At 42.6% G+C, this 26,185-nt stretch overlaps 1 protein-coding gene across 1 annotated transcript in view; it reads right to left on the bottom strand.

Moving 5' to 3' along the window:
- CDH4 (cadherin 4) overlaps positions 1-26,185 on the bottom strand; it is a 536,732-nt gene that overhangs the window by 212,198 nt on the left and 298,349 nt on the right. The window contains exon 4 of the mRNA XM_058176710.1: positions 20,502-20,657. Within this exon, the coding sequence (XP_058032693.1) occupies positions 20,502-20,657 (156 nt within the window). The remainder of the gene's footprint in view (positions 1-20,501; positions 20,658-26,185) is intronic.

Here is a 26,185-nt window from a genome sequence, read left to right as displayed (position 1 = left end):
ACACCATGTGAAGAAATCTACACTAAAGTAAGAGCAGAGAGTCAAGAAAATTTCTAGTTGGTGTCAGGGCATAGTATGGAAATAATACTGTACTTGATATTCTTCTGGACTGATTTTGTAGATTAGGAATGGGAGCCCAAAAGGCAACTGGACTTTCTTGAAAACATTTTGCTTCTCATTCAAGAAGCTTCTTTAGCTCTGGTTCTTTCCTTGAAAACATTTTCATCATCTAAGAAGCTTTTTGAGTTCTGAAGAACAAAAGTGAAGAAGCTTTTTGGATGAGAAGCGTAACGCTTTCAAGGGGGAAAAAAAACCCGCAAGAAACTCCAGATGCCTTCTGGAAAAGCATCTTTTTCAAACATTTTGGAAGAAACATTTTGCTTCTCATCTAAAAAGCTTATTCAGTTCTGAGGAACAGAATGAAGAAGCTTCTTGGATGAGAAGTGAAATGTTTTCAAGGAAAAGACCCAAGAAAGTCCAGTTACTTTTGGAAAAGCACCTTTGGGACAACCATGACCTAGATGATTGAGACTCTCCATCCCTCCAATCTCCAGGAATGGGAGGCACAGTGTTGCAGTGGTTCTCATGTTGATAGGGAGCACTTGGCCCCTGGCATATATTTACCGTGGTTGCAGCACTCCAGGGTCCTGTGAATGCCATTTGTAAACCTTCCCAGCTGTCTTCCAACAAACAAAATCAATGAGGAAGTTGCATGTCAAGTAAATGATCAGATCATTTGCTTGACAACTGCAGTGATTCACTTAACAACCATGGCCAAAAGGTTGTAAAATTGGGTAAGACTCACTTAAAAATTGCTTTGCTTAGCAATCAAAATTCTGGTCCCAATTGTGATGGTAACTTGAAGACTATTCATATTGTTTCTCCCAGAGTAGCTAAATTGCTCTTATCCCAATGTTCTGTTACAAGGACATTTTATTGCAAGGAGTTCTCTATGTTTTTAGACAGGGGTGTCAAACTCATGGCATCATGGCATCGTCACATGATGTATTGGGTTTTTTTTCCTCTTCGCTAAACCAGCCGTGGCTGTGACCAGCATGTGATGCATCTGGCCCATGAGCCAGGCGTTTGACAGCCCTGTTTTTAGACCTCCATGAGGACAACAGTCTTTGCAGAACTAAAACACCAGTTCCAGTTCTTCTTAAAGATGACTTTGCTATGACTCAAACGCAATATAGTACCGTGTTTCCCCTGAAAATAAGACCTACATGATTTTTTAGGATGCTCGTAATATAAGCCCTACCCCAAAATAAGCCCCATTCAAAAATAAGCCCCAGTTAAGATCATCAACCAGATGGATGCATTTAGTACCGTATTTCCCTGAAAATAAGACCTAACTGAAAAATAAGCCATAATGCGTCTCTTGGAGCAAATATTAATATAAGACCCAGACTTATTTTCGGGGAAACACGGTAGTCTATATGCGAGAGAAGAACAGGTGCATCTGTTTTGACTTTAAATGATTTCCTGAGCTATTAACTCTCCCTTTGGCAATAGCTGTTCTCTATTTTGTTGAAACAAAATGGAGAACAGTTGTTATTCCCATTTGACTGGAAGCTGTAAGTTAGTCAGTCTGATCTGGAATGCACCAAGATCGTATTCCTGAAGCACTTCAGCTAACTTAATTCGCCCTTGCCAAATCAGTTCTTATACTAATTCTCCATTAAAACAGATGTGATACCACTGCTTCTTGCTATGAATCATTGCAGCAGGTTAAATAATTTCACCAAGCAGCTTTAGCTTAAGTGTGAACTATGATCAAATGTGTGTGTGTGTGCGCGCACACACACACACGCACGCACATTGTGTATAGGTTATATATAGGCCGTATAGTGTGTATCTACTACATACTGTATGTACCCTCATTAGCAGTTAAAAGGAAGAAACAGCATTGCTCCCAGAAGCACGAAGCTGAAGCCTGAAGATGACGAATGAGACTTCGTCGAAACGTCGCCAAGACACTTCCAATTTTACGCGGGAGAAAACCCGAATAACCAAAGACCTACATACATACTGTATATATCTACTATATACCAGTGGTGGGTTTCAATTTTTTTTACTACCAGTTCTGTGGGTGTGGCTTGGTGGGTGTGGCAGGGGAAGGATACTATAAAATCTCCATTCCCACCCCACTCCAGGGAAAGGTTACTGCAAAATCCCCATTTCCTCCCAATCAGGTGGGACTTGGGAGGCAGAGAATAGATGGGGATGGGACCAGTCAGAATTTTTACTAGCGGCTTTCTAAACTACTCAAAATTTCCGCTACCGGTTCTCCAGAACTGGTCAGAACCTGCTGAAACCCACTTCTGCTATATACGCTATATATCTTCTGTGTACTGTGCAAACTGTATCTACTGTATTTACAGGGCAAAGAAACAGCTTAAACTTCTGGTGATTTCAAACAAAAGCTATTAAATATAATTAGAACTTTGGCTTGAGAAGGAGTGAAGCAAAAACAAATCTGAAAAAAAAATGAACTCCCTGCTTTGTTCTTCGCTTCATCTCAGAAACAGAGGCATTTTCCAAGCAGAAGACAGAGGGTAAAGAAATCATTTCTTCATTGTTTGAAGATAATAACTCTAATTCCAGGTACAAATTACTTTTCTCTCCCAAGCTAATCTGACCTTTGACATGATCAAAAAGCTGCCTTGAATACAATGGGGGATTTCGCTGCAGATATAAGCCAAAACAGTAAGTAAACAGAAAGGCTTGATATGCACATATTACCATTCACATTTCATGATTTAATTATGAAAATACAGTCCTAAATGTCGAGATTATACTAATGCTTGGCTTTAACAACTCATTAAAAAGTGATGTATGTGATGAGATGGATAGATAGAATATCCAGATTTTGATCATGTGACCTTGGGGTTGCTGCAATGGTTCTAAGTGGGAAAAATGGGCATTGGTCATTTTCCCAATGTTATTGTAACTTGGAATACTACAAGATGATGGATAGATGGATGGATAAATAGATAGATGATAGATAGATACTGTAGAAGATTGATTGATTGATTGATTTTGTCGCGTACATATTAAATAATATATATAAGTATAAGCATGAATTGAATACATAAAATGAATACAATTAAAGGGAACAGTATTATTATTATTATTTTATTATTATTTATTATATTTGTATACCGCCCTTCTCCCGAAAGACTCAGGGTGGTTCACAGCCAATAAAAAACCAAAATACATATAATACAGATTAAAAACAGTATAAAAAACTAATTCGATAAATGGCCTAAAAATTTTAAATACGATTAAAACCCCATTTAAAAACCCAATTTAAAACCATGTTCAAGCTAGTCCTGCATGTCAAAACAACAACGTCTTCAGCTCGCGGCGGAAGGTCTGGAGGTCGGGGAGTTGACGAAGCCCCGGAGGCAGCTCGTTCCAGAGGGCAGGAGCCCCCACAGAGAAGGCCCTCCCCCTGGAGGTCGCCAGCCGACATTGTTTGGCTGATGGTATCCGAAGGAGGTCCTCTCTGTGAGAGCGCACTGGTCGGTGTGAGATTACTGGTGGCCATGGAGCACTTTAAAGGTGATAAGAAGCACCTTGAATTGGACCCGGAAGACCACCGGGAGCCAGTGCAGACTGCGCAGGAGAGGTATCACATGGGAGCCACGAGGTGCTCCCTCTATCAACCGCGCAGCAGCATTCCTGGACCAGTTGAAGCCTCCGGGTACCCTTCAAGGGGAGCCCCATGTAGAGAGTGTTGCAGTAGTCCAGGCGGGATGTAACAAGGGCATGAGTGACTGTGCATAAGGAAGCCCAGTCCAGAAAGGTTCACAGCCAATAAAAAGCTCCCCTGGCGACGGCCGTCATATGTTCTTCTACAGACAGCCGTACATCCAGGAGGACACCCAGATTGCAAGCCCTCTCCGTGCGGGCCAACGACTCGCCCCCGACGGTCAGCGATGGAGTTAGCTGACTGTACTGGGCTTCCAGCATCCACAGCCACTCGGTCTTGGTGGGATTGAGCCTGAGTCTGTTTCTCCCCATCCAGACCCGTACGGCCTCCAGACACTGGGACATCACTTCAACAGCCTTGTTGGGGTGGTTAGGGGTGGAAGTATACAGCTGTGTATCATCAGCGTATAGATGACAACTCACCCCAAAACCATGGATGATCTCACCCAGCGGCTTCATATAGATGTTGAACAGAAGAGGCGAGAGAACCAACCCTTGCGGCACCCCACATAAGAGGCGCCTCGGGGCCGATCTCTGCCTTCCTGTCAACACCGTCTGCGACCGGTCGGAGAGGTAGGAGGAGAACCACCAATGAACGGTGCCCCGCACTCCAAGTCCCCTGAGCCGGCGCAGCAGGATACCATGGTCGATGGTATCGAAAGCCGCTGAGAGATCTAGTAGGACCAGGACAGAGGAGCAACCTCTGTCCCGAGCCCTCCAGAGATCATCAACCAACGCGACCAAGGCCGTTTCCATGCTATAACCAGGCCGGAAACTGGACTGGAACGGATCTAGATAGACAGTTTCATCCAGGTACTGGGGTAACTGTCGTGCAACCACACTCTCAACAACCTTCGCCACAAACGAAGGTTGGAGACAGGACGGTAATTTGCTAAAATAGCTGGATCCAGGGAAGGCCTCTGTGGCTCAGACTGTTAAGACAGTCTGTTATTAACACAGCTGCTTGCAATTACTGCAGGTTCTAGTCCCACCAGGCCCAAGGTTGACTCAGCCTTCCATCCTTTATAAGGTAGGTAAAATGAGGACCCAGATTGTTGGGGGGCAATAAGTTGACTTTGTATATAAATATACAAATAGGCTGAAGACTATTGCTAACATAGTGTAAGCCGCCCTGAGTCTTCGGAGAAGGGCAGGATATAAATGCAAATTAAAAGAAAAAGGCTTCTTGAGAAGGGGCCTCACCACCGCCTCTTTCAAGGTGGTAGGGAAGACACCCTCCATCAAACAGGGACGGTAGGCTGGTGCTCTTAGGACAGGGACAGTAGGCACGCTGGTGCTCTTATGCACACCCCTTACAGACCTTTTAGGAATGGGGTGAGGTAAACAGTGGACAGTCTTAGGTTAAAGTTTTGGGGGTTTGGGGATGAATCCACAGAGTCAGGTAGTGCATTCCAGGCATTGACCACTCTGTTGCTGAAGTCATATTTTATGCAATCGAGTTTCGTGCGGTTTACCTTAAGTTTGTATCTATTGTGTGCTTGTGTATTGTTGTGGTTGAAGCTGAAGTAGTCATTGACAGGAAGGACATTGTAGCAGATGTTTTTATGAGCTATGCTTAGGTCATACTGAAGGCGGCATAGTTCTAAATTTTCTAAACCCAGAATTTCAAGTCTGGTGGCATAAGGTATTTTCTTGCGAGCAGAGGAGTGGAGGACTCTTCTTATGAAATATTTCTGGACGTGCTCAATTGTATTAATGTCTGATATGCAGTGTGAGTTGATGATATATAGATAGAAAGAAAGAAAGATAGACAGACAGACAGACAGACAGACAGACAAACAGACAGACAGACAGACAGATAGATAGATAGATATGAATAGATAAAGATGGATAGATGGATAGAGATAGGTATAGATATGGATAGATGACAGCTGGATAGATATACAGAGAACTATGATAAATTTGATAGACGATGGAGAGAGAAGTAATAGATTAGACCAGTGATGGCGAACCTTTTTGGCACCAAGTACCAAAAAGGGAGCAGGCGCATGCGTGCGCTCGTCAGGGCCACAATCCAGAAGAGGAGCTCCCCAGGGGTCATGCGTGCGCCGGAAAATGAACTTTTGGTTTCCACCACACACATGCGTGCTGGCCAGCTAGTCTTCTGATTATTGGCACACAGTGGCGATCAGCTGGCCAGCGCGCATGCTCACACCAGGAAACGGAAAACAAGCTCTCCCAGCTCTTCCAGTTTCCGGCACTGCTGCACGCACAAAGGCCAGGTGATCGTCACACACGCATGCATGCCAGAAACCTGGAAGAGGAACGGCAGAACTCACTTCGGGCACACGTGCCATAGGTTCGCCATCACGGAATTAGACAGATGATAGATAGATAGATAGATAGATAGATAGATAGATAGATAGATAGATAGATAGATAGATAGACGGAGGTAGGTAGATAGATAGATAGATAGATAGATAGATAGATAGATAGACAGACAGACAGATAGATATAGGTAGATAGGTAGGTAGATATATAGATGTAGGTAGGTAGGTAGATTGGTAGATAGATAGATAGATAGATAGATAGATAGATAGATAGATAGATAGATAGATAGATAGATAGATAGACAGACAGACAGATAGATATAGGTAGGTAGGTAGGTAGATATATAGATGTAGGTAGGTAGGTAGATTGGTAGATAGATAGATAGATAGGTAGGTAGGTAGATAGATAGATAGATAGATAGATAGATAGATAGATAGATAGATAGATAGATATGAATAGATAAAGGTGGATAGATGGATAGAGATAGGTATAGATATGGATAGATGACAGCTGGATAGATATACAGAGAACTATGATAAATTTGATAGACGATGGAGAGAGAAGTAATAGATTAGACCAGTGATGGCGAACTTTTTTGGCACCAAGTGCCAAAAAGGGAGCAGGCGCATGCGTGCACTCGTCAGGGCCACAATCCAGAAGAGGAGCTCCCCAGGGGTTATGCGTGCGCCGGAAAATGAACTTCTGGTTTCCACCACACGCATGCGTGCTGGCCAGCTAGTCTTCCGATTATTGGCACACAGTGGCAATCAGCTGGCCAGCGCGCATGCTCACACCAGGAAACGGAAAACAAGCTCTCCCAGCTCTTCCAGTTTCCGGCACTGCTGCACGCACGAAGGCCAGGTGATCGTCACACACGCATGCATGCCAGAAACCTGGAAGAGGAACGGCAGAACTCACTTCGGGCACACGTGCCATAGGTTCGCCATTACGGAATTAGACAGATGATAGATAGATAGATACTGTAGATAGATAGATAGATAGATAGATAGATAGATAGATAGATAGATAGATAGATAGATAGATAGATAGATAGATAGATAGATAGATAGATAGATAGATGTAGGTAGATAGATAGATAGATAGATAGATAGATAGATAGATAGATAGATAGATAGATAGATAGATAGACAGACAGACAGACAGACAGACAGACAGACAGATGTAGGTAGGTAGGTAGGTAGGTAGGTGGATAGATAGATAGACAGACAGACAGACAGACAGAGATAGATAGATAGATGGATAGATGTAGGTAGGTAGGTAGGTAGGTAGGTAGGTAGGTAGGTAGATAGATAGATAGATAGACAGACAGAGGTAAGTAGGTAGGTAGACAGACAGACAGACAGATAGATGTAGGTAGGTAGGTAGATATATAGATGTAGGTAGGTAGGTAGATTGGTAGATAGATAGATAGATAGATAGATAGATAGATAGATAGATAGATAGATAGATAGATAGATAGATAGATAGATAGATAGATAGATAGATAGATAGATAGATAGATAGATGTAGGTAGACAGGCAGGCAGGCAGGCAGACAGGCAGACAGATAGATCCTCCTTCCTTGTACTGTAGTTAAACTAAAAGTTTGTTTCTAGGATAATCATTTACTTTGAAAAAAATAAGGAAATAGAATAATGAAGAGATATATAGCTTTAAGATCAGAAGGGAGGTGCCTAAAAGGAGAAATCTGGTCCTGTTTATTATGATTAGCTGTCTATCCAGCCTTCATTCTGCATCAGGTACTATACTTAATGCTCCCACCTATTTTCCCCCTAACAACAACTCTCTGACACAGTGATAAGAGACACTTAGTGACCCAAAGTCACTTTGCCTGGTTTCACATCTAAAGAAGAACCAGAATTGGATAGTCTCCCACTTTCTACTTCAGCACTTTTAACCATTACATCAAACTGCCTCTCACAAAGAAGGTCCTAAGTCATTTTTTCTCTCCCATCCTTCATTTCAGAAATATTTTCTAAAAGATCTGTCATTTGTTTATGGTAGCAACTTCTTCTTAACATGTGAATCTTTTGAGGGATGGGCAGGGGGAAAAAGATAGTGTCATGGGAGGAGACAAATTCTTGCAGGACAAGTGCAGAAGTGTTTTGTGAAAAGTGCAAGATTAGGAAGATAAGGGGGAGGTGTAATGGGGGGGATATGGGAAACATGGCACCAAGGGTGGGCTTCAAAAATTTTGCTAAGGGATTCTCTGCCCGGTTCCTGGGTGGGCGTGGGCATAGTGGGCATGGCCTACTCAGCCTCCTGCACACAGCAGGGGGAGGGGTGTTTTTGCCCTCCCTGGGCTCCAGAGGCTTTTCTCGAGCCTCCAAGAGGGTGACACCGGCCTCCCCGGGCTCTGGAGGCCCTCTGGAGCCCAGAAATTGGCCTGTTTCTGACCTTCCAGTAGGCCCTACCTGAGCCTCCATGCGTGCCCTACACTTACCTGCATCCAAAACGGGCCGAGTGGGGACTCCTGGGCGGGGTAGGGTGGGATGGGAGGGGCCAGCCAGGAGTGGGATTTGGGGGTTCTCCGAACTACACAGAATCCTAGCTAGAGGTTCTCCTGAACCAGAGGTGGGTTTCAGCAGGTTCTGACCAGTTCTGGAGAACGGGTAGTAAAAATTCTGACTGGCCCCGCCCCCATCTATTCTCTGCCTCCCAATTCCCATCTGATCAGGAGGAAATGGGGATTTTGCAGTAATCTTCCCCTGGAGTGGGGTGGGAATGGAGATTTTACAGTATCCTTCCCCTGCCATGCCCACTAAGCAATGGCACGCCCACCACGCCACACCCACCAAGCCACGCACACAGAACCGGTAGTAAAAGTTTTTGAAACCTACCACTGTCCTGCGAACCCCCAGCAGTCCACCCCTGCATGGCACCCAGGAATGTGTAGGTCTCCCTTTACTCTGCCAGCAAAACTGAAACCCAACATTCCTAAATATTCTTCTCTGTTATGTGAATTTATCTGAGATGAAACTGTTCTGTCCCCCCTCGCCTCCGTCCGAGTGATGGCTTAATTAGCCGGCACTATCAGCTCTGGCAGCAAACTAGCAAGCGTCTGCCAAGTGTCTCTGTTATCTCCCTTGACGCCGATGAGTCACCCAGGAACAAACAGTACTTCAGCTCTTAGTTAATCAGTTGATTTGCCTGCTACGAAGAGGCACAGCAGCTCTTGCTGCCTTTATATCCTGCAGGGTGTGGCTCCATGACTCAACACTTCCTAGGCCTGCCCCACCCCTGCTTCTGTTGTTCCCGCCTCTCCTGCCTAAGAAACCTAGGGTCCAGCCAGGCCTGACTGCCATCAGCTGGGTCTGGAGGCGTGGCCTGGGGGGAAAGAGTCAGGGGAAGGAGGCGTCGTTATCTCTTCCACCTGGCCTGCTTCTGGCTCCTGGAACTAAGCCAGGGAAGCCGGTGCTCCCGAGGTAAGTCCTGATGGCCCTTCCCCCTCACTTTCCAAGTCACTTTCTGGCAGCAGGCCCGGCTCAGGGCATGAGACACAACAGAAACAACTTTTTTTTAACCAAGATCTATACTAACACATGTTTTACATATGCATTTTTTTAAACAGAGAAAATTGGAAGCCAATAAACCACAACTGAGGCTGTAGTCCATGCCATGCAAAAACCTGTTTTGATAGGACTTAACAAAAATCGTATTTTACACATTTCCTGAAATTTCATTTTACATTCCTAGTCACCAAGAGTGAGTTAGGAGAAGCAACAGTATTATCCTTAATTCAGCCTTTTAGCCCAGATTGAAAAATGATAGGGGACTTCCTGGATGGGAATCAGTTGTTGAATGTCCTTGCTAGATGTTGTATCCAGGGGTGAAATGCTCCCAGTTCGGACCGGATTGCTTGATCCGGTAGTGATTTTGGCTGATGGTTCGGAGAATCGGTAGCAATCGCAGTGCGAGGCTCTGCCCACCCGCCCAGCTGTCGTTACATCCTGGTTTTAACCCGGAAGTAATGTGTTTTGTACCCTCTGCGCATGTGCAGAAAGGTGTACACTTCCGAACTGGTAAGGAAGGTAAGTAGATTTCACCCTGCTTCATAGGCAGTGGTGGGATTCAAATAATTTAACAAACGGTTCTCTGCCCTAATGATTTCTTCCAACAACCACTTCACCAAACTGCTCAGAAAGTTAACAACCGGTTCTCCCGAAGTGGTGCGAAGTGGCTGAATCCCACCACTGTTCATAGGTACACCTGGTACTTAACATCCTAGATAAATCTTGTCTTGTTGATAGTGGACAACATGAGCATTTGTGTGTAAGAAATAAATACTCTGTGAATTTTGCAGTGAACAGAAGACAGATTGAAAAAGAATAAATGATGAAGGATGTTTTATTTATAACTACTCTGGAATGTAATTATTTAGCATGAAAATGTGGCTGAGGATCTGTAGGTCTTGTGCGGCATTTAGATGCAAGTATAAACTAAATAAAAATGCTGAATATTAAAAGGTGGAAATTTGTGGTTTGTTAAAAATCTAGAATGTATTGTTTCTATTAATTGTGGAAGGCAATTACTTGAAGTGCAAAAGCAGCAATTTCATTGCATGGATATTTTTTTAAAAAATAATTTCTTAGGAATTGGTTTATAATGAAGTTTGGATGTTTGGCGAATACCTCTCTCTAGTTATTGTCCTATGATAAGATGGGTTTATTTTAAAAACAAACGCAAATAGTTATTAGTGGAAGCTGAGTATCTTCTAGATCAACCATCCATCTGACTCTGTAAAGCTGTTCTTAATTACAAGTTGATGGCCTTGGGAGTTAATTAAGCCCAGAGTCTATGAGCTTGTCTATGAGATTAATTAAAATCCATAAACTACAATACTTTTTTCTGAACTCAAGGAGGCAAAGCAGATTAAAAAGGAAATCCTTGCACATTTGAACTCCGGTTTCACTATTTAGAAGTGTACAGTGCCTACTAAGGGGTGACCGTGTTTCATCAATGGACTGGAAAAGTGGTCAATTAACGAGTCTGTATTTTGGGACTTGGCTTTGATGTTTTGAATAGTGGAGGTCCATAGCAGAAAAGGGGTCAACCGAAATAATTAGTACATTTGCTGATAAAAAAACCGGCATCAATTAGAGAAGCTTGGTCTGGTATAAATACAAGTGACACTAATGGCAATTTGTTCACAACTCATGCTGTTCTGAGTTACTTCTTAGGCTAAATAATTAGAGGAAATGATTTCGTTTTCTCTTATCAAGGAGATATGTAGCATAATAATGGAGGCATATGGGACAAAGCTGCCCAAGCAGGAACTTGTTGTTTATAGGAAAGACACATTACTATCAGTACTGCCAGTACTGAATAATACTGAGTAGTATTACTGCCAGTACTATCAACTCAAGGTCAGGATTATCAAAAACCATTGTCTTGTGAAGGAAGGAGGAAAACTCAAAAATAACCATGAAACCTAAACCAAGTCAAGCTATTCTCCAAAGCACCTGAGGGCAGAACAAGAAGCAATGGGTGGAAACTAATCAAGGAGAGAAGCAACTTAGAACTAAGGAGAAATTACCTTACAGAAAGAACAATAAACCAGTGAAACAACTTGCCTCCAGAAGTCGTGCATGCTCCAACACTAGAAGCTTTAAAGAGGATGTGGGCTAACCATTTGACTGAAGTGGTGTAAGGTTTCCTGCCTGGTCAGGGGGTTGGACTAGAAGACCTCCAAGGTCCCTTCCAACTCTGTTATTCTTCTATTCTATTCTATTCTATTCTATTCTATTCTATTCTATTCTATTCTATTCTATTCTATTCTATTCTAAATGGTACAGGGTCTCCTGCTCAAGCAAGGGGTTGTACTAGAAGACCTCCAAGGTCCCTTCCAACTCTGTGATTCTATTCTATTCAATACAGGTAAGTTCTTGACTAATGACCACAACAGAGCCCAACATTTCAACTGCTCAACAAGGCAGTTTCTATGTGAATTTTGCCCTATTCTATAACTTCTTCTTTTTTGGGGTGGGGGGGCACAATTACTAAGCGACTCTTTGCAGTTGTGTAGTGAATCATGCGGTCGTTAAAATAATCTGGAAACCCCATCCCCCCAATTGATTTTGGTTGTCGGATGCCAGCTGGGAAGGTCATGGGATCCTATGATCCTGGAACAGTGCAACATTCATGAATACATGCCAGTTGCCAAGTGCCTAATGTCAAGCCCAGCTCTGGCTCGACACATGACGCTGCAAGGATACGGATCATGGGATCCGTATGGACCATCCCTCCCCATGGTCACATGATTTTCATCATGTGACCATGGGGAGGATGCAAGTGTGAAAAACAGTCAAAAGTAACTTTTTTTCCAGTGCGATTGTAACTTCAAATGGTCACTAAATGTTGTAAGTTATGAACTACCTGTATGTAGATTTTGTTGAATACATGTCTTTAGCTAGCTCACTTCTGTGTGCCGTCTTTCTAGGAATTCTGTCCTAGTGTCTGTTTTTTAATCTACTGTATTCTGTATAAATTGAGTGCCATACTTCATTATACTTATCAATTCAAAGTTTATGTCTGTAGGCCAGCCACATATAGGTGATAAGTGCAATCAGATTTTCAATCCATTGAGTAAAAGGAGCTATATATTTATTTTTCCAATGCTTCGAATATCAATCTTTTGGCCATAGCAAGGGCATGGAAAATCCATTTAGGTTGTCTAGTTGTCAAATTCCACATACTGGGTATGTAGTTCCAAAGAATATTATCCTCTCCAAATTTGTCACAAAATTATATTTATATAATTCATTACAGTACTTTCTCTCAAAACTCGGTAAGGATAGGACAGAGGACTTCAAACTTGGCAGCTTTAAAACTTGTGGATTTCAACTCCCAGAATTCTCCAGCATAGTTGGCTGGAGAATTCTGGGAGTTGAAGTCCACAATTCTTAAAGCTGCCAAGTTTGAAGACCTCTGGGATAGGACATTGTAAAAACAGGCAGTTTAAAGCTTTATCCTTATTATATCTCCACCAAAATGCTGGTTTTGACAGCATTTTCTAAACAGACATAATGGAGACCAAAAAAAGATAATTGTAAAAAATAATGTTTCAGAATTATATGTGTTTTGAATAATATTTGCATTAGGCTAGTATACCTAGAGTTGTAACTGCTGTTGTAATAATTACATATAATATTTTTCATGTATTTCTTTTTTTACTTTTTTATTGTAGCACTTTTTATGTGTTCTTTTCTTAATGGTAATTGTACCACTATTACTATTATTATAAACAGTGGTGGGATGCTACCGGTTTAACAACCGGTTTGGTGAGCACGCGCTTTGTGTGTGCGCCTAAGGCACTTGTGCGCAGTGCTGAAAATGGAGCAACTGATTACCTTCCAAGTCAGCAACATTAAGTAGAACAGCGAGAGGTGGGGGAACCAGCTATGCCACAGGATTGAGATGAGCTACAAAGCAGGAAATAAAGGACAGGATAGAGTGGGGCCAGATGGGCGGGGCCAACTGATTGTTGGAGTTACTGGTTCACCCAAACCTGTCCGAACTGGCTGATTACCAACTTTGATTATAAAAATAGATCACTATCGCTATTTGTATGTCAATGAAGACTCAATTATCCAGGCCAAAGGAATCTAAAGGTTGAATTGTGGCAACTAGACCCAACTTCATTAATCGGAGACCTTTCATTGCTCATTCAAGCAACTGGACTAAAACAATTATTTGCTCTAACTGATGAAAGTTGCTTGGATGAGCATTGAAACCTCTCAGATTAATGAAGTTGAGTCCAGTTGCCATGATTCAGCCTATCACTATTATTTTTGGTTTTGGTTCTTTTTTTCCTTTCCCTATTAATTAAAAAGAAATAAAAAATAGATAAAATAAAAAAGTCTGTTTTAGTGGACTGCTTAGTGTCACTGGAGATGAGATTTCCAAATATTCCTGGGAAATATTTGACAGTCATAATTAATACTAATAAAATGGAATATTTACAGCTCAGGCTTGACGTGAGGGGTCCTTGGTGCTCTGTGAGCTTGCTTGTTTTCTTGCAGATGTTTCATTACCCAACTAGGTAACATCATCAGTGTTAGTCCTGATGATGTGACTTAGTTGGGTAATGAAACACCTGCAAGAAATCAAGCAAGGTTAAAGAGCACCAAAGACATAATTAATATAATTAAATATTGGACCCACTGGGTTTTTCCAGTTTATGATAATATCAGCATAACTCTCAGATGGGGAGGTCACGTATTTTAATTCTTTCAAACAGCCTCCAATGCCCTCCACCCAACAATTAAACAGAAAAAATTGAGCGAAAATTTCTATGAATTTTTATATTCTACATGGGTGGATTTCGTAAAATTGTTTTGAGTGGTCATATCTTACACCCCTCTGCAATCTGAAATGGTTTAGCCCAAGATCAGACTTATCTCCTTGCCTGTTCATAATGTGTTGAGTTTCAATATGATAAATTGTATGAGTTAAGAATTAGAGCTACGTAAATTCTTTATGTCTTCAAACTATAAAAAATGGTGAGAGATCTAGACTTCATTGTTCTGTTTACCTATGGAGACGGCACTGGAATTGGAAAAAAATAATGAGTAGGTCACTCACCCATTGTCATAAATGTAAAAAAAAACAAAAAATCCCACAACTTTTTAACCTTGTTTTATCCTGAATAAATATCTCATATCTAACCAATTAATCTGAAAATTATTCAGTTTGCCTTAGAACCAAAAGAGGAGGAAAACAAAGAGAAAGAAGTCAGTATTAATTAGGAAACTCAATAATGAACATGTATAATTTTTTGTAAAAAAAGTTGCAATGTAATGATTATGATCACACAGTCATGCAATTAAGCTAACAGGAAAGCATGTGCTGATAAACAGAATATTACTAAAGGGAAGACTGATTAACATCAACACTAATTCTGATTTTAATTGGTTTGCAAATTGATGGCAGAAAATCAAGGATCAGCCACACAGATGGATGATCAGTTTGTTTTTTTAGTTTTAGCCTGAAGAATAATTGATCCCATTGTGTCAAGAGTTGGCAATTTCTTTTAGAAAATGTGTACCTATACAATTGTCCAACTTTGTACCTTACAGTATCATCTTTTCACCTTTACTCCAGTCATTGTGGTTCTTGTTCTAAATTCGTATATTTTAGCATCCAGTTTATTTATTTTTAGTAAGAATATTTTGTTCAGAAAAAAAAAACACTTTCCAAATTTAGAAGCATGTGAATATCAAATAATTCTTCTATACTGATTTAGGTACCAGTACAAAAGATTTGCGCTAAAAATGTTTCAGATGAAATAAATGAGACACATTTTTCTCCATGTCTACCATATTTCTAGAACATAGAACAATAGAGTTGGAAGGGACCTTGGAGGTCTTCTACATCAACCCCCTGCTTAAGCAGGAGATCCTATACCGGGGGTCAGCAACCTTGAACACTCAAGGATCATTAAAAGACCAAAAAAAAAAATCACTTAATCACCTGGACCTCATCCCTTAAGAAGTGTGCACAAAAGCATATCACCGAATACACTCTACTCTGTCCAACAACACATCTCAACCTCATTTTGGGATGTTTAATTGACATTTTCTCAATTAGATTCTCTCTCTCTCTCTCTGTGCATACTAGAGTATTCGTGCAGAAAACTGAAATCTCTTATCGGTAATGAAAGGAAGTTCTTCTTGGACTTAAGAAAGTCAGCATGTCCTTTTTCTTCACCTACATGGGTCATCAAAAGAATTGAATAGCCATTTCTAAGCATCTCTCAAAAGCCATGGTCTTAACCAGAAGAGTTAATAATGAACGTTTGTTATTAAATAGTCCCAAGGTCAGAGAAAGCCATCATTAGGACCAGCGAAGTTACTTCTTCCTGACCGAGAGTTTCTCATGCTAGAATCCAAATGACTCCTTCAAAGGCATCCTTCTGAGATCTTCTACCTAAATTAGTGTCCAAGTTATAATGGCCTTCCATCCATGAGATCTAATTGACCATTCTGAAACAGCACAAAACCTGCATCTCTAACTTTTCCTGTCTCTTTTCTTTTTTTAAAAAAAGGATATCCTTTTGCTTCTGATTTTGCCGGGGTCACTGGAGAAAATAATTGCTTTTGTTCAAGGAATATGAAATAATTTTTTTCCACAGATGCCCCTATAGCCTTAAAGAAATGCCTTCCACCATGCAGCTAAGGAGTTAATATTACTTTCCTGACCTCTCCATCTTTGACCACAGTCAGTGTCAACATAGTTAAAGCCTACCGTACCAAACACACCTTGCCGAAAATAATATCTGTTGTAGAACTCTTTAAGAAGAGAGTGTTGGTTGAAATGACCTGTATTACTTTACGGGCAATGTGTAACTTGTTTGGAAATCCAGGTGGCTTAGAGGTGTAGGAAGTTAAAACCCATCTCTCTCCTAGAAAAATGAAGTATTTTAGGAAATAGTAAAAGGGCAGAATATTTCCCCTAAAAGGGAGGCAGAAACTCAGCACCCCCCACCCTTTATTAATGGGCCATTAAGGCCTATTCTACATAACAAAGATTTACCTCTTTCAGGCACAGCTGTTTAATTGCCCTTCATTGCATCACCCAGCAAGATTCAACCAAATTTAACACACGGACAACCTAAAAAGCTAGCTATGACCTTTGACAGCAACCAATCAGGACACGCTTCCTGTGCCCCAGGAAGTTCAAAGCCAGAGAGGGTATAAAACCCAGGGACTCCCAGCATCTCTTCCCTTTTTTCCACCCAAGATCTCCAAGGCATGTGATCCTGTTCACCAGTAAACCTTCTTTCTTTCAAGCTTCCATGAATCCAGTGTCTTTTTCCCCACTTGGAATTGAAGCCAGAAGGACATTTCTTCCAAAAGAGGCCTCATAGTTATCCACCCAAAATCAATGCAGAAGACTAAAAGCCAGTGATGAAATGTAAAATTTGTTACTACCGGTTCTGTGGGTGTGGCTTGGTGAGAGGTAATGTGACTGGGTGGGCGTGGCCAACTTTTTATTTTTTACTCTTAAAAGCATTTTTTCTACAACCTCTTCGGCTGAAGAGGTTGTAAAAAAATGCTTTTAAAAGCCTTTGATGATCCCAACTGAGCCACGTGATCATCAGAGGCTTTTGGTTTCTTTTAAAAGCATTTTTTCTACAACCTCTTCAGCCAAAGAGGTTGTAGAAAAATGCTTTTAAAAGGCTCTGATGATCCCAGCTGAGCCACACAATCATCAGAGACTTTTGTTTTCTTTTAAAAGCATTTTTTTGGCCGAAGAAAAAATGCTTTTAAAAGGCTCTGATGATCCCAGCTGAGCCACACAATCATCAGAGACTTTTGTTTTCTTTTAAAAGCATTTTTTTGGCCGAAGAAAAAATGCTTTTAAAAGTAAAAAAAAAAAAAAAACCTCTGATGATCACGCAGCGTAGCTGGGCATGGTGAGAGCCAGGGATTTTTGCTACTGGTTCTCCAAACGACCCGCCGCCATCGCTACTGGATTGGGTGATCCGGTCCGAATCGGGAGAATTTCACCCCTGTTAAAAGCTGTATGGACTTCCTAGGCACAGGGGGAAATTCACTTTACAGCAAGAAGACAAAGCTTTCCACCAATGCATGAGAAACAATTGGTTTACAAAACCTTAGGGAAAGATTGGACCTTAATGAAAGAACACATTTCCTTCACATATAGGAAGTACAAAAATCAATCACCTCCAGATGCACAGAATGACTCTGATCTCAAATCCCGGAGAGACAATATGAATCACAATGAGTTATTCAGACTAGAGCCGAATGTCTACCAAAGTTTGCAGTCAGCAAGCAAAACCTGTACACAACACAGTCTACAAATAGTAAGGTAAAGGTTCTCCTCGCACATAAGTGCTAGTCATTCCTGACTCTAGGGGGTGGTGCTCATCTCCGTTTCAAAGCCGAAGAGCCAGCGCTGTCTGAAGACATCTCCATGGTCATGTGGCCAGCATGACTCAACGCCAATGGCACACGGAACGCTGTTACCTTCCCACCAAAGATGGTCCCTATTTTTTCTACTTGCATTTTTATGTGCTTTCGAACTGCTAGGTTGGCAGAAGCTGGGACCAGTAATGAGAGCTCACCCCGTTACACGGCAGCACTAGGGATTTGAACCGCTGAACTGCTGACCTTTCAATCGACAAGTGTCTTTAGCCCCTGAGCCACCGCGTCCCCAGTCTACAAATAGCCAGATGTTAAAGCCAGAAGTTCTTACGAACAACCCAGGTATAACTAGATGCCAATTCAGAAATCAGGAAGAGAAGCTAAAGAGAAATCTGAGTTTCTGGAAGCCAGGCAAATGGGAGAATTATATATAGGCAAGAATGATGGTGGTTGATTCTAGCAATTGAGTGAGATATGATATTTTGGCACTTATAGAATGGAATTTTTATTGGCCAAGTGTGATTGGACATACAAGGAATTTGTCTTGGTGCATATGGTCTCATTGTACATAAAAGAAAAGATACCTTCATCAAGGTACAACATTTACAACACTTAATAATAGTCATAGGGTACAAATTTAACACTTAATGATACAACACTTAATGATAGTCACAGGCTACAAATAAGCAATCAGGAAACAATATCAGTATAAATCGTAAGGATACAAGCAACAATGTTACAGTCATAAGTGGGAGGAGATGGGTGATGGATACGATGAGAAGATTAATAGTAATGCAGATTTAGTAAATAGTTTGACAGTGTTGAGGGAATTATTTGTTTAGCAGAGTGATGGCCTTCGGGGAAAAAAACTGTTCTTGTGTCTAGTTGTTCTGATGTGCAGTGCTCTATAGCATCGTTTTAAGGGTAGGAGTTGAAACAGTTTATGTCCAGGATGTGAAGGATCTGTAAATATTTTCACAGCCCTCTTTTTAACTCGTGCAGTATATAGGTGTTATGTTCTTACACCTTCGCAGACACCACGTATCTGACTGAATTGGATGAACTCTGGCCTTATATGAACAGGATCATGGATAGCTATTACAGGAATCCACACAACTTCAGTATTTCAAAAGGAGAACCATGGACAATGATGTCTATGGAGATTCTAAGTCATCCAGATCATGGTTATCCCAAAGGTGCTTCTTCAAGAGGCAACTGGACTTTCTGTTTTTTCTTTGAAGATGTTTCGCTTCTCATCCAAGTCAGCTGAAGAAGCTTTTTGGATGAGATCTTCAAAGAAAAACCAGAAAGTCCAGTTGCCTCTTGAGAAAGCACCTTTGTGACATGGACAATGAGGCCAAGTTGACTAGTCAAAGCCTTTGCAACCACCCCTGAATGAAATTGAACCAATATTAGTGTATGAAATTGAACCAATATTAGTGTATGAAATTGAACCAATATTAGTGTATGAAATTGAACCAATATTAGTGTATGAAATTGAACCAATATTAGTGTATGAAATTGAACCAATATTAGCGTATGGTAGCCAGGAGACCACAATGCTAGTGCAGAGTGGTACTTTGGCTTGCCAAGATACCAGCCCTATTATAGGACACACTCACATGTTTTCCCAATATGTGCCATAGGAGGGCAAGCTGGCTTTGCACCAGAGAATAAGACAAGCAGCTCTTCCTGCAACCCAGAGCTGTCCCACAAGCAGGCGCTGGAACTGAGAAGTTTCAGAGCCATCAGGAATCTGATTGCCCACACAGAGCATGGTTTGTCTTCCTACCGAAGTGGTACCTAATCTATCTACTTGTTTGTTTTCGAACTGTTAGGTGGACAGAAGCTGAGGGAAGTGACAGGAGCTCACCCAGCCACATAGTGCTAGGACTCGAACCGCCAGAGCTGAGACAATCTCCAGCATCATTAAGCCACTGAATCATCCTGCCTCCTAAACTATTAAGTGGGTTCGGAATACAAAATGGCCAGGACATCCATTGTCTCTCTAACAGAGTTTTTTCCTCTTAACACTCATCTCTTTTTTTACATATTTCTTTCCTCCCTCCTGGCACCTTCTCCTTCAGCAAGCCAGGTTTACTTTTGTCTAAGCTTGAAATGATTGTTAGAAGGTGGTTTTAGAAATGAGTTCATTATGTGTCCATAAATGTCTGTGGAGATTCTCAGGCATCCAGGTTATGGTTGTCTCAAAGGTGGTTTTTTTTTATTTTCAAGAAGCAAGTGGACTTTCTGGTTTTTCTTTGAAGATATTTCGCTTCTCATCCAAGAAGCTTCATCCAGTCAGAGCTGAAGAACCTTCTTGGATGAGATGTGAAACATCTTCAAAGAAAAACAAGAAAGTCCAGTTGCCCCTGGGGGAAAAAAAGCACATTTGGGACGATGTGTCCGTAATGTCGCCAAATCTTCTAACCTTGCAGGACAACGGCAGGGACGGATGGTGGGAGGGAGGAGGGAAGGAGAGAGGGCAGGGAGGGAGGGAGGAAGGAAGGAGGAAAGGAAGGAAAAAGGAAAGAAGGAAGGAAGGAAGGAAAAAATAGACAAGACATGAGAAGCAGAAACTTACATGGTATGATGCTCTTTCTTCTCTATCCATTGGACGGGTCACGTACATTCTCCCTGACACGGGGTCAATGTTGAAGACTTCCATAGGGGGCTGGTCAGCTCCCACTCCTGTGATACTGTATCTTATATGGATTTCACTGTCTTTGTCTGAACGAATCTGAATGAAACATTAAAGAGAAGAATGAATCAGCGAGGAAGGCAAACCAAAGGGGGGGGGCGGGAAATTGCTTGCAGTGACAATTTTTTATTTATCATTAAATTTATTTGCTACCCATCTCATGGATTATTCATATCCATGATCTAAAAGACCCTTTACATTGTCAAGATGAGGGAAAGGATTAACAGTGTCATCTCTCAATAATTCTATTCCAATTTTGATAGAGGCTTACTCCTGGGGAAAAAAAAAACAACCTTGGATGGTTTTAGGTTGGTGTCAGCATCTTCAATTCCAAGAGACATGTAACATATGCTGGGTAATCAAATATTTCAGTTGCAGAGTGAATGTTTCTTTCTAACGTTCTCTTCCTGTTCTGGGCTTACATAATAGAATAACAGAGTAGGAAGGGACGTTGAAGGTCTTCTAGTCCAACCCCCTGCTCAAGCAGGAGACCTTAAACTATTTCAGATAAATGTTTGTTCAATCTCTTCTTAAAAGCCTCCAGTGATGGAGCACCCACAACTTCTGAAGGCAACCTGTTCCACTGGTTAATTGTTCTCACTGTCAGGAAATTCCTCCCTAGGTCTAGATTGTTATTTTTCTTTGATTAGTTTCTATCCAGTGCTTCTTGTTTTCCCTTCTGGTCCATTGGAAAATATGTTGACCCGCCCTCTTCTTTGTGTTTTGATAACTGCCACTTGCACACCTTCTTCAAGGTCATCTCTGCAATCCCAGAGGTAACCTTTAATCTCAAACTAATATTTATTTATTTATTTATTTATTCGAATTTTTATACCGCCCTATCTCCCGAAGGACTCAGGGCGGTGTACAGCCAAATAAAAACATAAGAATAATACAAATAAAAACAACAATTAAAAAACTTATTAATTAGGCCGAAATTAAAATATCACTAAAATAGTATAAAATCCCATTAAAACTAAATTTAAAACTAAAAACCCTAGGCTAACCCTGCGCAAATAAATAGATGTGTCTTAAGCTCGCGGCGGAAGGTTCGGAGGTCAGGAAGTTGGCGCAGCCCTGGGGGAAGCTCGTTCCAGAGGGTGGGAGCCCCCACAGAGAAAGCCCTTCCTCTGGGTGTCGCCAGTCGGCACTGCCTGGCGGACGGCACCCTAAGGAGTCCCTCTCTGTGAGAGCGCACGGGTCGGTGGGAGGCAATCGGTGGCAGTAGGTGGTCCTGTAAGTAATATATCTTGATATAAAGGTAAAGATAAAGGTTCCCCTCGCACATATGTGCTAGTCGTTCCCAACTCTAGAGGGTGGTGCTCATCTCCGTTTCAAAGCCGAAGAGCCCAGCGCTGTCCGAAGACGTCACTGTGGTCATGTGGCCGGCATGACTAAATCCCAAAGGTGCACAGAACACTGTTATCATCCCACCAAAGGTGGTCCCTATTTTTTCTACTTGCATTTTTTATGTGCTTTTGAACTGCTAGGTTGGCAGAAGCTGGGAAAAGTAACAGTAACAGAATTGGAAGGGACCTTGGAGATTTTATTTTATTTATTTATTTTATTTAATCATATTTGTATACCGCCCTATCTCCCGAGGGACTCGGGGCGGTTAACAGGCACTTAAAAACACATAAATACAGCATAAAAAACAATTAAAAAACTTATTCTAAAAACCCAATAACTAAAAAAATATAAAAATAAAACCCAATTTAAAACTTGTAAATTTAAAATCTAACTCAGTCCTGTGCAGATAAATAAGTATGTTTTAAGCTCATGCGGAAGGTTCGGAGGTCAGGAAGTTGGCGAAGCCCTGGGGGAAGCTCGTTCCAGAGGGTGGGAGTCCTCACAGAGAAAGCCCTTCCTCGGGGTGTCGCCAGTCGGCACTGCCTGGCGGATGGCACCCTGAGGAGTCCCTCCCTGTGAGAGCGCACGGGTCGGTGAGAGGCAATCGGTGGCAGTAGGTGGTCCTGTAAGTAATATATCTTGATATAAAGGTAAAGATAAAGGTTCCCCTCGCACATATGTGCTAGTCGTTCCCAACTCTAGAGGGTGGTGCTCATCTCCGTTTCAAAGCCGAAGAGCCCAGCGCTGTCCGAAGACGTCACTGTGGTCATGTGGCCGGCATGACTAAATCCCAAAGGTGCACAGAACACTGTTATCATCCCACCAAAGGTGGTCCCTATTTTTTCTACTTGCATTTTTTATGTGCTTTTGAACTGCTAGGTTGGCAGAAGCTGGGAAAAGTAACAGTAACAGAATTGGAAGGGACCTTGGAGATTTTATTTTATTTATTTATTTTATTTAATCATATTTGTATACCGCCCTATCTCCCGAGGGACTCGGGGCGGTTAACAGGCACTTAAAAACACATAAATACAGCATAAAAAACAATTAAAAAACTTATTCTAAAAACCCAATAACTAAAAAAATATAAAAATAAAACCCAATTTAAAACTTGTAAATTTAAAATCTAACTCAGTCCTGTGCAGATAAATAAGTATGTTTTAAGCTCGCGGCGGAAGGTCCGAAGGTCCAGAAGCTGACGAAGTCCTGGGGGTAGTTCGTTCCAGAGGGTGGGAGCCCCCACAGAGAAGGCCCTTCCCCTGGGTGTCGCCAAACGACATTGCCTCGCTGACGGCACCCTGAGGAGTCCCTCTCTATGAGAGCGCACGGGTCGGTGAGAGGTATTCGGTAGCAGTAGGCGGTCCCGTAAGTAACCCGGCCCTATGCCATGGAGCGCTTTGAAGATGGTCACCAAAACCTTGAAGCGCACCCGGAAGGCCACAGGTAGCCAGTGCAGTCTGCGCAGGATAGGTGTCATGCGGGAGCCACGAGGGGCTCCCTCTATCACCCGCGCAGCCGCATTCTGGACTAACTGCAGCCTCCGGATGCCCTTCAAGGGGAGCCCCATGTAGAGAGCATTGCAGTAATCGAGGCGGGACGTCACGAGTGCGTGAGTGACCGTGCATAGGGCATCCCGGTCCAGAAAGGGGCGCAACTGGCGCACCAGGCGAACCTGGTAGAACGCTCTCCTGGAGACGGCCGTCAAATGATCTTCTAAAGACAGCCGTTCATCCAGGAGGACGCCTAAGTTGCGCACCCTCTCCATCGGGGCCAATGACTCGCCACCGACGGTCAGCCGCGGATTTAGCTGACTGTGCCGGGATGCCGGCATCCACAGCCACTCTGTCTTGGAGGGATTGAGCTTGAGCCTGTTTCTCCCCATCCAGACCCGTACGGCCTCCAGACACCGGGACAGCACTTCGATAGCTTCGTTGGGGTGGTCCGGTGTGGAAAAGTACAGCTGGGTGTCATCCGCGTACAGCTGGTACCTCACACCGAAACCACTGATGATCTCACCCAGCGGCTTCATATAGATGTTGAACAGAAGGGGCGAGAGGATCGATCCCTGCGGCACTCCACAAGTGAGGCGCCTCGGGGCCGACCTCTGCCCTCCCGTCAACACCGTCTGTGACCGGTCAGAGAGATAGGAGGAGAACCACCGATAAACGGTGCCTCTCACTCCCAGTCCCTCCAACCGGCGCAGCAGGATACCATGGTCGATGGTATCGAAAGCCGCTGAGAGGTCTAATAGGACCAGGGCAGAGGAGCAACCCCTATCCCTGGCCCTCCAGAGATCATCCACCAACGCGACCAAAGCCGTCTCCGTGCTGTAGCCGGGCCGGAAACCGGACTGGAACGGGTCTAGATAGACAGTTTCATCCAGGTGTAAGGGAAACTGATATGCCACCATACTCTCTACAACCTTCGCCGCAAAGCGAAGGTTGGAGAACGGACGATAATTACCTAAAACAGCCGGGTCCAGGGAAGGCTTCTTGAGGAGGGGCCTCACCACTGCCTCTTTCAAGGCGGCCGGAAAGACACCCTCCACCAAAGAAGCAGTCGTAATCGCCTGGAGCCAGCCTCGTGTCACCTCCTGAGTGGCCAGCACCAGCCAGGAGGGGCACGGGTCCAGTAAACACGTGGTGGCATTCAACCTACCCAACAACCTGTCCATGTCCTCGGGAGCCACAGGGTCATCTAGTCTAACCCCCCCGCTCATGCAGGAGACCTGTACTGGGGATTCGAACTGCCGAACTGCTGACTTTTCTGATCGACAAGCTGAGTGTCTTTGCCACTGAGCCACCTAGTCAGGCTATAACGGGAGCTCACCCCGTTATGCAGCACAAGGGATTCGAACTGCTGATCTGCTGACCTTTCGATCGACAAGCTCAGCATCTGAGCCACTGAGCCACCGCATCCCTTATATATATATATATCTTGATATATGTAAGTATCTCTTGATATACAAGTATATTTTGATATACTTGTCCTCAATTACCCAATCCCCGTCTAAAGTAATCCAAGCATATGGGGTCATTACTACATCTCACAGCAATGATTTTCACAGAGTCACTATATGCACTCTAAGGTCTGTTTTAAATTTCTTCTTTCTCCAGAAAGATTGCAATGCTTTCTCCTTGACAGACACAGATTGTACGATATATATCAGCTATAATATATAAAGAACTGGAGTACATAAGCTACATAGTTTAAGCTTTCCCCAAACTGTTATCCCCAAGTTTGTAAAGACTGAAACAAATCTAGAATTCTTAGCCAAAATGGCCTCCAATTTGGAATTCTCGTCAAAGGGAAGCGAAAGGTGTTTATTAAGGTGACCAATCGTTCTCCTTTAGGTTGGACAGTCCTTCTTTTGTAAGTTCTGTCCTCTCTTGAAAAGTGTCCTCCTACATGTCCTCCTTTTCGATATTTGAAGACTAAACTGTAAATCTTTGTATTCGATCGATGCCAATCTGATCTGTTGCGTGTGATGTGACGTATTTGTATTTGACATGACGATTTGTCAAGGCTCAGTAAAGTGCAGCGAGACGCGATTATGAGACGCTCCGCACAGGAGAATTGTTTTGAGAGAGTGCGCCACGTGTAAGTGGCTTTGTTTACTTCTTACCGAAACACGACACGGCACACACGCACACATTAGACTCACTTCTTTCTCAGTGAATATTCAACCATACGCTGGTGAGCACAATAATTCACGTTTTATTAATTCATTAGAATAGAATAGAATAGAATTTTTTATTGGCCAAGTGTGATTGGACACACAAGGAATTTGTCTTGGTGCATATGCTCTCAGTGTACATAAAAGAAAAGATACGTTCATCAAGGTACAACATTTACAACACAATTGATGATCAATATATCAATATAAATCATAAGGATTGCCAGCAACAAGTTATAGTCATACAGTCATAAGTGGAAAGAGATTGGTGATGGGAACTATGAAACGATTAATAGTAGTGCAGATTCAGTAAATAGTCTGACAGTGTTGAGGGAATTATTTGTTTAGCAGAGTGATGGCCTTCGGGAAAAAACTGTTCTTGTGTCTAGTTGTTCTGGTGTGCAGTGCTCTATAGCGTCGTTTTGAGGGTAGGAGTTGAAACAGTTTATGTCCAGGATGCGAGGGATCTGCAAATATTTTCACGGCCCTCTTCTTGATTCGTGCAGTATACAGGTCCTCAATGGAAGGCAAGTTGGTAGCA

Source organism: Ahaetulla prasina, chromosome 3 (genome assembly GCF_028640845.1).
Source record: "Ahaetulla prasina isolate Xishuangbanna chromosome 3, ASM2864084v1, whole genome shotgun sequence".
Taxonomy (NCBI): Eukaryota; Metazoa; Chordata; class Lepidosauria; order Squamata; family Colubridae; genus Ahaetulla; species Ahaetulla prasina.
Note: the sequence above shows the minus strand (reverse complement) of the source record. Positions and strands in the feature narration are given on the sequence as shown.